A 13,035-nucleotide genomic window follows, 5' to 3' on the forward strand; every position below is an offset into this window, starting at 1 on the left:
AAGAAAAAAATCACATCAGACAGAGTTAATACAGGCAAAGATTTTTTTTTAATACCTTTTAAAGGATTTGCAAGATAAGCCTGTCGGTCTCTCCTAGCAGGAGCCCCTAAAGGATGCTAGAATCGATGGATGAGAGAGGATTTACTGTAGGGCGAAGAGGGGGAAAACTGTTATTTAATGCTCGCGTGTGAGCGGAATAATGAAGCGGCGAGGAACCTCATATGCCTACCCGCTTGTCATTATCAATGGACTAATCCACCATTAAGCAAAACCATCAGCCGCATGGATCTAATGGGGATGGGGGGTGAAATGTCTATTTGCCATTTTACCATGAATCAAGCACCATCAGAGATATTCACCCAGTGGAGAAGTGAAGTGAAGGGAGATTGCCATTGACCTCCCATGCAAAGCCAGGTTAAAACAGCACAGTGCTAGAAAACATCCTGTGTACTGGCGTCTGGCGCGGGTAATTGAGCCCATGACACAAACCTCTTTTACCGCGTAGGAGATAATGCATTGTTCTTCACGATGCTTACCACTTATCATATAATGGCGTAATCCATCGTGGGTGTAGTAGTGCATCATCATGGGGTTATTAGCAAAGAGATAGCGGCACAAGTACACTGGAGAACTCTTTAAGCTAACTCGTGCTAATGCCATGCCATCTGCCCTTCTGGCCCCTCCAAGAAAAACATGCTATCTCCCTCCGAGACGGCGGTGCTGACGATGCAGAAAAGGGGCACAGAGAGGCTTCTTCCACGGATTCATATTAATGACCTCAAGAGATCTATCAGGGAGCAGACAGTGGTGATTACAGTGATGGAGTGAGAGCCTGCGTCAAGGTTAGGGACTGAGTTCCTTTTGAGCAAGACGCTGCACAGTGGATCTTGAGGAAAATGAACTGGTCCGGAGGTTGTTATCAAAGGTGTAGGATTCTCTCCAACCTCCGGAGGGAGCCCTCAGGAGAGGCCCTCTGGTAAAATGCTCCATCTTATTAATGGAAATAAATGCTGTTAGCGGCCGCCGCCGCCACCCCCCTCCGGCAATAAGACATGTCTACTCTTGGCTAAAGTCCCCTTCATTAACGTTATCTCAAATGGGCACCCCCTCCGATGGCGAGAGAAGGGATGGCGTGCGGTAAGCCGCTTCATCCAATTTCATTATTTTCATATGAAGCGCGGGGTATCAGTGTTAACTTTGCTATGTCAGCGCGGCACAGGAGGTATGCTGCGCCGACGCGTGGCTGAAGCATGACACCGGTGTAGCGGTGCTTCAAGTCACCAAAACGCTTCACAGTCCCGCGCCGTGCCAGCCAATCACACGCCCTAAAAAAGGCATCGGCCAACTCCATATGGCAAAAGAACGTTTGTGATGTTCACTGCTCAAAATGAAAGAGTTCAAAATGGCAACTAAATACATTTCATGGCTGACATATTTTGGCCCAAGTCAGTGCAGCAGTGTAAAGGTTTTTCTATGCACATATTCTAACGCCTTCTTTAGCTATTTTCTGCAATATGAAATATGGCCCTTTCTCATAGTACCAGCTACCCTGCTGTGAATACTAGTCACAATAGTCACAAGCAAGCCGGAGGACAACAACTCTGTGTGTGCAACCTTGTGTGTGCATTCATAAGAGAGGAGAGATGGCAAGAGAGGGAGACAGAAAAAGAAACGAGAGAGGGAGAGAGAGAGAGGGAGAGAGAGAGAGAGAGAGAGAGAGAGGGAGGAGAGGAGTAAAAGAAACTGTGGACCATCAAATGATGTGGCCCCACTCCAGGCGTGATGACTCAGGGATGATGGCACAGTTAGAGCTAATTAGGATCATAAACTGGAGAAATGTTTTGCCACCATGATGTGTAGGGCGCTTCCTCGCCATTGGCAGGACTGCAGATTAGATGTGAGGGCACATCTCGATGGCGCGCCGAAATAATACAATAAAACAAAGCTGCCTTGAACCGACAGCTCCACTGAAAACTACACATTGGCTAACATCAGTAACGTGTACTGTAAGCCAAACAATGCAGGACTGAGTAATAGCCAGCATGGTAGCAACGTGTGATTCTGTTTATGATTCAAGCTGGCTGTCTTGATGTAAGGTCCTGCATAAAAAACTCATTTGATCTTGCCTTGGGAACATACTATCAATTATTACGACTGTGAGGGCAGCACAACTGGGGAAATAAGTCATGGAAGCCATCAAGCGACTTGTCACTACAAAATGATCAAGACTTTTGTTATGTTGAAACTTCACTGAATCTCAAAGCTCTGACATATTTGTATAGGTTCCAAACTCGCCTATACTACCTTTGATAACAATACGTCTGAAGCTCAGTCTTATCCTCATGATGCGACAAAGTCTTCCCAAGACGGACGGCGACTCTTAACGATGGTCGAATATCGGGATCCTCGACTCGCATTTGAATGCCGCTCGAAAGCGTTTGCTGTTGTTCCTTCCTCTATCTGTTACACTGTGAACTCTCTGGTGCAGTTTGGTCTGCTGGTCCTTCCTCTATCTGTTACACTGTGAACTCTCTGGTGCAGTTTGGTCTGCTGGTCCTTCCTCTATCTGTTACACTGTGAACTCTCTGGTGCAGTTTGGTCTGCTGGTCCTTCCTCTATCTGTTACACTGTGAACTCTCTGGTGCAGTTTGGTCTGCTGGTCCTTCCTCTATCTGTTACACTGTGAACTCTCTGGTGCAGTTTGGTCTGCTGGCCCTTCCTCTATCTGTTACACTGTGAACTCTCTGATGCAGTTTGGTCTGCTGGCCCTTCCTCTATCTGTTACACTGGGAACTCTCTGATGCAGTTTGGTCTGCTGGCCTTCCTCTATCTGTTACACTGTGAACTCTCTGATGCAGTTTGGTCTGCTGGCCCTTCATCTATCTGTTACACTGGGAACTCTCTGATGCAGTTTGGTCTGCTGGCCCTTCCTCTATCTGTTACACTGTGAACTCTCTGGTGCAGTTTGGTCTGCTGGCCTTCCTCTATCTGTTACACTGTGAACTCTCTGGTGCAGTTTGGTCTGCTGGTCCTTCCTCTATCTGTTACACTGGGAACTCTCTGATGCAGTTTGGTCTGCTGGTCCTTCCTCTATCTGTTACACTGTGAACTCTCTGGTGCAGTTTGGTCTGCTGGTCCTTCCTCTATCTGTTACACTGGGAACTCTCTGATGCAGTTTGGTCTGCTGGCCCTTCCTCTATCTGTTACACTGGGAACTCTCTGATGCAGTTTGGTCTGCTGGTCCTTCGTCTATCTGTTACACTGTGAACTCTCTGGTGCAGTTTGGTCTGCTGGTCCTTCCTCTATCTGTTACACTATGAACTCTCTGATGCAGTTTGGTCTGCTGGTCCTTCCTCTATCTGTTACACTGTGAACTCTCTGATGCAGTTTGGTCTGCTGGCCTTCCTCTATCTGTTACACTGTGAACTCTCTGGTGCAGTTTGGTCTGCTGGTCCTTCCTCTATCTGTTACACTGTGAACTCTCTGGTGCAGTTTGGTCTGCTGGCCTTCCTCTATCTGTTACACTGGGAACTCTCTGATGCAGTTTGGTCTGCTGGTCCTTCCTCTATCTGTTACACTGTGAACTCTCTGATGCAGTTTGGTCTGCTGGCCCTTCATCTATCTGTTACACTGTGAACTCTCTGGTGCAGTTTGGTCTGCTGGTCCTTCCTCTATCTGTTACACTGTGGACTCTCTGGTGCAGTTTGGTCTGCTGGCCCTTCATCTATCTGTTACACTGTGAACTCTCTGGTGCAGTTTGGTCTGCTGGTCCTTCCTCTATCTGTTACACTGTGAACTCTCTGGTGCAGTTTGGTCTGCTGGTCCTTCATCTATCTGTTACACTGTGAACTCTCTGGTGCAGTTTGGTCTGCTGGTCCTTCCTCTATCTGTTACACTGGGAACTCTCTGGTGCAGTTTGGTCTGCTGGCCCACATTGCATCTGAGGTAGAAACCACTGACAGGCTGTGATAATGCTGCTGACTTGCTGCGCTACATCTCTGTTTATGAGGACTGACAGCTACACGGCAACACACGCACACACAGGCATACAGTATGCATTGATGTTGATATTATATCCTAGACGTGTGTGTTATACACTACTATGTGTGTTTTCCATTACTGTGTGATTTATTTTATGCATTATATGGTTTATCCCATGACCTGTCAGGTGACCCCCTGAGACGGGTATTTGTAGGTGTGTCTCTGTGTCTGTATCCCTTTCATGTCTGAGGAAGGGCTTGTGCCCGATTCAGCCGAAACGCCAACACATGGTGGAATAGGTTATATTGTTCAAAAAAATCTGAAAATAAAATATTGAAAAAAAAAATAATGGTGGAATAGGCTACCAATGTTGATGGGAGCAATTTCTAGTGTGCGGTGTACTCGACTCTACTTTTCTATTTCTATGTACTGTACAGTACTACGCACGCAGATGCGACACACACACACACTCCCCAAAGCAGTCACGTTTTGAAAGCTGCTGTGAACAGTGAGAGTGATGGAGCATAATATGTAATGTGGCTGACTCAATTTCTGCATCGTGTTGTCAACAAGTTCTTTGTTGTTTTTTGTGTGACGCCGACATGTTGAGTAATACACTTAGCTCTCAAACTGTGGGAGTCAGTCCAAGAACACACTAATTAACTCAAGTCTCACCTTCTGCAGTCTTTTTTTTAAGTCCGCGCCGTCTGTGGTTTTGATACCGGTGATTAATTCCCTCCCGAGTTCCGACCCGCCTGAGACATTTCATGTATGTTTCGCTGTGACATTTGTTTTCCGTGTCTGAACTTTAAGCAGAATTTCCCACTGCCGAGCTCCAAAGAGCCAACAGGGACCATTAAGAGATAATGACTAATTATGCTAATGTGCAAAAAGTTGTGCTATTCCTTTTCCTTGGTCATTTTATCAGCTGTCCTCCAGAGACCGCAGTCAATGGTAATAACCTTCTTTCCCTGAGCTAAACGTTCAGGCAGTTAGAGGACGCCGTGTCCTGAACCGCCAAATCCAGCGCTCCCCCTTAATCAGGAAGTGTCTGTAAATTGGGAAAGCCATGCGTGCGCACACACACGCGGGAGGAGCGCCGCGCCGCTGACCTTCATTAACCTCATAAATGCCAGTGGTGTTTTGTTCGTGGAGGCTCTGAATGCGTTTATCAGCACAAACAAAAAACAAATATGGCAGAACCGTTTCAGGGCGGCTGAAAACTGGAGCTCTACATCTGTCAGGATACAATCTGGCCACGACTGCCTCTCCCTCTCTGGGTGACATTGGCCCGTCCCACCGGTAACTCGTGTGGGTCTCCAGCAGGAACATTCCTCTGCACTGATTACACCTACATTAGAAGAACTGGTGACATGAAGAATTTGCAAGGAAGATGTGCATTTATTTAAAGTCCCCTGCCTGTCTGTGACTTGCTGCAGCAGGCCTTTATCAATGGATCCTGAATGTAAATGTAGGCCATAACAGATAATGCATTATATATACTGACTAGGGCTGGGTATTGTTTAAAAAAATGACGATACCAGTACCAATACCAGTGCCCTAATGTGATTCCGATACCAATAGATACTTCATTCGATACCTTTTTTTTGTGTGCAAAACTTTGGAACGTTTTGGTGGCATCTCGGCATGCTGAACTGCCAACTCCGTCACAAACGCCGCGCTCGACTTCACCCCCACAGACTGTATGGGTTACAGCTGCTGCAGTAGTGGGCCAATCACACGTCACGTTAAATCGAAGAACGCTTGCGGCAGGTGATTGGCTGCAAACAAAGCCATACTTTTTTTTTCTAGATCTGTGTACAAAAGGCATTGATGCAGGTACCGTTTGACTGGAGAAGTTGCGATACTACTTGGTATTGGGTTATTCGGTCAATACCGGTATCAAGTACCGGTCCATAGCCCTAATACTGATACTAATCATACAGTATGCTCTACAGGTTGAAAAACCAAGTGGAGAAGGACTGAGTAGAGAAGCAGTTATGAGACGTTGATATTACTAAACAGGTTGGCATTAAAATGGCAAATGCTTCAAACAACCAGACCCAAGAAGAACAGCTCCATCAACATCTAACTGCTCAACACAAGCAGAGCACAATGGACGTCAGCACTCTACCAGTCAGTTCTTACTCCACACCATACTGGTTGCTTAGTTAAATATGTATACCTATTTGGAATATAATTTCAACTCGTGTACAGTTTTTTTGTCAGTGCTCAAATCACTTAGAACTCAATATTCTCTAGATTTGCACACAACTCTTTGACTGCCTGCCAGGCTTCAAAAGAGACCATATTGCATAGCAAAGAGACCTACATTAAAAAATGTGATACCCCCCCCCCCCCCACACACACACACACACACACACACACACACACACACACCACTGTTGTCATTTGAAAAGCAAGCCATTTTCATGTTAGGGGACCTTTTCAAAACCGATTGGATAAATGTCAACAATGCATTGACATCAAGCTGAAACTTACAATTTGAGATAAACTCTTATATGGTCCAGCTCAACACAAGGCTGTTTTTTTCTTCATTCCTGAAAATCTGACACTTTCAAGATACGAGGTTTTACACACATCAGCGACCATACTAGCTTTCTAATTTTGTGTCGAGTGCAGTCAAATTCCTTGTATTGGCAAACTTCCTCTGATTAAAAAAAGACCATCCTAATCGAGGGTTCTGTCTTTCAGAATGCTCATTCGGGACAGGACTCGCCCGTCCCCCCTGTCCCGACCTCTGACCCCCACCTTGATACGGGCCACGTCGCTGTCATTAGTGGGACGCAGCGACCGGCCGCCGCCCCTCGACGATAATGGTTTCAGCGGCGGAGAGGCAGTGACCCTCATCCCACACGACCCCCACCCCACCTCCCATCACCCTGCCTGACCCCCCCCCCCCCACACACACACACACCCACCCAGGAAATGACAGAGAGCGTAAACAGTAATTGCTACATAAATTATGTGACACTTGCTGTCTTTTTTGTCTCGATGATACGCCGATAAGATATACAGTCCTATACGCTGAAAGTACAGGGTGATAAGTACAGCTGTAAAGAATAACGTCGGCCTATAAATCAGTGCCGTGCTTATCTTTGCTCAGAGAAAAAAGAGAAAAAACACATTGTGGGGAAAGAATAGAGTAGCAGTATGTTGCGCTGTACGCTGTGCTTTGAGGAAGAAAGGGGAAAAAAAGGTCATAATGCTGGTGAAAATGGGTTGACTGATGTGGTTTCGGTGGCCCGGTCAACATATGACACAAACTAAGACGCGCTACATTACAGTGTGCAGCATTTTTCACCCAGATGTTGCTATTTCTCATTAGAAACAGCTTCTTTTTTCTTTTATTGTGGCAGGGAAACGGTGCCGAAACCCCCTAAGGGCCAAAAAAAACACACACAAACGTAAATCACAACACTGTAATTAATGAAGAGAGCAGATATGCAGCAGCGTGTCTATGGAGCCTCTTGGAGCGGTGATGGAGCATGCTGGGGCTATGGATCCACCAACGCCGCGTGCTTAAGGGACGCCAACAAAGCAGAGCGAGGTGTACGTCCGCACAATGTGCTACTGACAGGCGTATTGTAACGGGAACAATGTGTGTGTGTGGGGGGGGGGGCAGCGTCTGGTGAACTGCAGAAGAACTGGTGGGGACTACTACTGCGACTGGCAACACACACACACAGCTTATGAATTTAGTAAAGTGTGCCATTTCCAGGAATGCTATACAGCTGGTCAGAGAGGCCCGGGTGACAGAGATGGTGAGCTATGGATGCACAATAGTGTATTTTTTGCAGATATCCGATATGCCGATATTTTCCAACTCTTTTGGCCAATTGCCGATGCAGACAATATAGACGGTTTTCACGGAAATTGTGTTGCTAGGGAACAGTTTGGAACCTAACTGATGTCCTGTCAGTTATTGTACTAGCAAACACTGCAACAGGAAGTAAGCTGGGGGCATTTTAGAATGTTTATGTTGTCGGGTTAAAACCGTCTATATGCATGGATTTTCCCCCACCTATTTTTCCCCCCACCTACCGTAAACATCAAGTCTTCTCCTGTAGTAGAATTAACACATTATTATGCCCACTCTTATTGTGATGGCCCACTGGCAGATGCACACATAAATACAATGCTTTTCAAAATGTCAGTGGGCAAAATAAGAAAACTACTTCAACTTATGTGATGTAAAACATGCCATATTTTTATGTATGTAACATCGGCCTGTCATATCGGCAGAAATGTCATTACAGACCGATGCTGGCCGATACCCATGGCGTGCCGATATTGTGCATCCCTATGGTGAGCAAATACATTTCCAGTGATGGCCACCGCCCCACTTTCCCCTCCTCTAACCTTTATTGTATTTATTTGTTTTGCGCGCTACTACGGCCACTCTAAGAATAAAAAGAACAATTGCAGCGGAGGGGAGTGGTGTCATTTTCTTTTTATAGGACAGGAAGGGTGGATGGGGGGTTCTGCTTCCAACCTTTTAAATACATACCCAGGTTTTTAATACAGTCCATCTCCATCTACTAATAATCTGTGGCGTTTCAGGGGATTAAGCTCCAAATGCCACGCGGTAATCCCTGGTGACTTTTAGCCACGAGGACTATAAAAATAATTGTCTGAGATCTCAAGATGAGTGTATTACAGTCGATCACATGGTGCGTATTAAATCCTCATTTGTTTCATCGAGGATGAATAATAATAATGATAGCACACAAAAACACACAGCTCAGTCTGGCCGCCTATCCAGCATGAGGTTATTATTTGTGGTCAAGTTTTAAGTGGAAAAGGCCTCATCTGCCATCTTCACTCATATAGTGCTTTCATTTCAGCAGCTTGAGAAACATTTATTCTTCAGATTTGGGGTTTCGGAGACTTCGTCGTCTCTTTTCTGAAAACTGCACGGAAGCAATTGTGGCTGTGCAATATATCAATATTACATCGATATTGTGATATGAGCCTCTTAGATGTCATCTTAGATTTTGGATATGGCAAGTATTGTCTTTTCCTGGTTTTAAAAGCTGCATTACAGTAAAGTGAGGTGATTTTCTGAACTTACCAGACTGTTCTAGCTGTTCTATTATTTGCCTTTACCCACTTAGTCATTATATCCATGTGATTTTTTTTTAATCAAAAATCTCATTGTGTAAATATTTTGTGACAGCCCCAATAGTCAGGGAAGGAAACCCTCTCTTTGCATTTTATTTTGATCACAGTCTTATTGTAATAAAAGTGCTTGTGACATCTCACATGTGGCTTTTGACTTACAAATGAACATTAAGCCCACTTCGTAGACGATACCAAGATATATATTGTGTATCGCCATTCGGCCTAAAAATACAGAGATATGATTTTTGGTTCATATCGCCCAGCCCTACGGCATGGACAGCACGTACATGTATTCCACATTCTGGCTGCTGCTGCATAGTGAGGCCTCTTCCTGCAGCTCTGGCGGAGTCAGCTCAGGCAACCAGCAGCTCACAAAAGACACAGTTCATTTACAATTGGCCCCTGAACTGGCCCCTAATGTCCCGTGTTATCAGAATGAATCAGCAGCGGCTGATAAATTAGCCATTTGGAAACACGCTGCGAAGGCCCGTCAGCTAATGCGCGCGCGTTCTCTGATACTCATATGCAATGCTTAATGTTGTGGAACCAATTCTGTCGTTTCCATTATGTAAATACATTTGCCTCAGCACTATATTTTATGTATTGTCTCCCTTGTCTCAATTACTTGGGCTATTAAAAATCAAGAGGTTATGGAAATGAGGCGCGGCTGTCTGTTTGCAGCTTGATGACAAGTGCAAAGTGTTTATGAAACCTCATTATGCATTCAATTGCAAGTCTGATACGTCAACACCCTCACAGCGTTCAGCCGTATTCCACCCTGCAATGGGCCGGCACGCCAGTATCTCCCAGCATAAAGAATGCCACAACAACTGTTATCACGAGGAAAACAAATAAATGTGTTGTTCCCACTTTATTTAGATCCTCGCAACTTTCTTATGAAAATGTGAGAGAGAATAAGACGGTGCAAATATGTGTGTGAGCGTTTGTGACCCGTGTCGCAGCGAATGAGTGTGTGGAGGAGGAGGCTTCTGGGTTGTGGGTAACTTGTTGTTAATCATGCACGCAGCACGCCGCAGTGTGCAGCGCCTGTTTCAACACGGCCTTAAATCCAAAGCAAAACACCTGAGGGGATAATGAACCAACACTAAATCGTGGAGAATCTGTGCAGAAGCCGTCGAGCTTTAGTGGCTGTCATATCTAAATCATTTCTTATTTAAATCTTTGTTTTTTCCTTTCTTTCTTATTTGCCCATGCCTCATCATTGGCTGCATAATTACTTCAGGCAACTTGTTGTTTTTTGTTTTGTTTTGACGATTATTTTTCTGTCATGTTTGCCTTTATTTGATAGGTGAAAGTAGAGAGAGACGGGAAGGTATGGGAGAGAGAGAGAGAGAGGAGGAAGACATGCAGCAAATGACTGCAGGCTGGATTCGAACCCGGGTCGCTGAGGGAAGGACTGAGCCTTTATGGTACGTGCTCTACTTTGATGTTTAATTACTAAAATCGGCATGGGTTGTGGCTTTTTTTTTTTAAGCAGAAAATGCCAAATTTAGAAAAGTGAGAGGGAAAGGTGTGATCTGTGAAAGTGTTGTTTTTTTCCAGGTTGCATGCAGAAAGCACATTGGGGATGTGTTGGCCCTGATGAAGCCCGGGCGGTCACCATACGAGCGAGCAGGGAAGAGCTGCTCGGCAAATGTCATTGTGTTGTTCACTGCAAACCGCAGCGTTTTGCCATTTGATTACAGATCTAATGAAGTAGCCGAGTAGTGGATTGTGCTCCAGTATGACGGGGACTGTTAGTCACACATTTAATACAAAGCTTTGGCTTCATCATCAATAGCACTGACTGAACAGAGGTTTGTGCATGAATCAAACACATACACAGGTCCTTCTTGCTATAATGTATTATTTTAAACTACTGCTGCAAATAGTGAGATATTCTTTTAAAGGCACCGTAGGCCTAATGTCAAGAAAAAAAATGAAAATCAGGTTGTCAGTGTTTAAAACTATTTCATTTTATTTACAAAAAGCACACCATGTTGCAGGCCTACAAATATTTAACATTTTAACTAAAAGACATGGGACTTATTGCAGCTAAGTGCTGTCTTTTTACACTGAGTGTGCCTTTTTATCTAATCTTTTTACGATAGACATTATTGTCTAGCTCAGCACTGCTTCGACTACAAGTGACATACACATTTTGTCTTTTGTGCATGCAAGTAGACTACAACAAAAAATGACAAATAAAGGAATATTGAATCTTGGTACATGGGAGTTGATTATTCTAATAAGGTGGATGCATTTTTATAAAACACAAAGGGAAATAAGAGAAATAAGCTAAAACAAATGTCACTTTAAATCACTGCATTTTAGCCTAGCCTGTAAGCATGCTGTACATTATAGTCAGTGACCTGACAATAATATCATCCAATGTAATAGTAGCATATGTAATGTAATGCAATGTGCTCCTGAGTTTTGACCTTTCTTGATACAAAAATAAATAGGCTACAATGTAGTTTGGTTTACATGTAAAACAAACAGAACCCCTAAAGTTTAAGTTTAAATATTTGAAGTCACACATAGGCTACTATTCGTTGACAACTGATTGATCTTGAGTAGGTAAAGAAACCCATGTGTTCATAATGAGGACCCCAAAACAGGATGCAGTGACAACATCGTGTCCTTTTCAGATGCATGTCAAGTCACGTGTTAAATTGTAAAGACAAGCTGCCATTCTTGTAAAGCCATCTGTATCTTTGGAAACAAACCAAAATATACCGCTAAATGTCGCCGTTATTCTCGTCGAGGCAGAGTTCCGTTACCGGGCTGTGAAAGAGGACAGCGAATGCAGAAACAAATTCAACTTTACCGTTCAGAGGAATGACAATGCGCCATTACAAAGCCGATGGCACGGCTTCATTCCCGTGGAGAACATGTGTGATTGTTGCTTGCTTGTTATACACAATTACGCACTAATATAAAACGCAACCGGGCTTTGCGCAGTTTCGCCCGCGCTGCCGTGCGCTTCGATGCCCCGTCAAGGTACGCGCGACCTCTGCGTTTTCTGGATGGGGGAGATTGGAGAAAATGATCGAAAACGCAAAAAGAAGTGTTGTAAAGTTTTTACCTTTTCTCTTGGAGCGTCTCCTCCGTCTCCTCTTCAGCTTGCCTCTGACCTGGCTGCTCTGAGCGCCCGACGCGCGGCTGCTGCTGTTCCCAAGCACGGATGCCATTTGGAGCGGTGGTGGGAGAACTTGGCGCTGGCGCGGCTCGACTCTCGTACTAGTAGCGTAGTATAACGTTTACTTGTCTCGCTTCAGTCTCTCGGGTTTGACGCACACTATATTTTCGCTTCTCCCTTTTATCTTATTTGTAACCCCTCAAAGCCAGGAGGAGGGGGAGCGCGCCGTGCCGTGCCGTGCCTCTCACCTTTGAAACTCCGGCTCGCCTCCTCGTGTTCGCGGAAAGAGAGTGAGAGACTGTTGCAGCGTGGCGGCTCTCAGTCAGCACAGACACCGACACACACACCGGCTCCCTCCGCTCTGACAGTCTCAGCTCTGAGCTCTCTCTCTCTCTCGCTGCTCTCCTCCAGTTTACTGCTGCGCGCCTCTGCAGAAATGTTGGGCATCAGCAGCCACTTTGAATTCAATCATGCAGGACGCCTATCTATTTGCTGCGAGCTTTCTAATTAGGCTCCAATCCCTGGTTGTCTGGAGATGTGACATCACCAGCAGCAACACCCACCAGCTCTCACCACTTCTTCACCCGCAGCCTGCCCCTGCACCCCCCCCCCCGCCTCTTTTTTTGTTTTTTTGTTTGGTTTGTGTCATGTTCATTTCCCATGTTTTATGGAAGACTGTAGGGGAAATGTTGGGGCTTTCGTCCACAGGGAGGTCAGGTCATCTAGGGATTCAGTGTCTTGCTCAAGGGCACTAAAGCAGGGCAGAG

The 13,035-nt window shown here is 45.2% G+C and overlaps 1 protein-coding gene across 1 annotated transcript in view; it reads right to left on the bottom strand.

Annotated features, from left to right (window-relative positions):
• The window catches only part of adarb2 (adenosine deaminase RNA specific B2 (inactive)), a gene marked incomplete at both ends in the record, with an annotated part of 311,120 nt that extends 298,800 nt beyond the window's left edge, over nucleotides 1-12,320 (bottom strand). Inside the window, one exon of the mRNA XM_083632113.1 lies at nucleotides 12,215-12,320. Coding sequence (XP_083488239.1) covers nucleotides 12,215-12,320 — 106 coding nt within the window. The remainder of the gene's footprint in view (nucleotides 1-12,214) is intronic.
• Between the last annotated feature and the right edge of the window lie 715 nt (nucleotides 12,321-13,035).

Source organism: Poromitra crassiceps (genome assembly GCF_964638095.1).
Source record: "Poromitra crassiceps genome assembly, chromosome: 2".
In the NCBI taxonomy this organism is placed as follows: Eukaryota; Metazoa; Chordata; class Actinopteri; order Beryciformes; family Melamphaidae; genus Poromitra; species Poromitra crassiceps.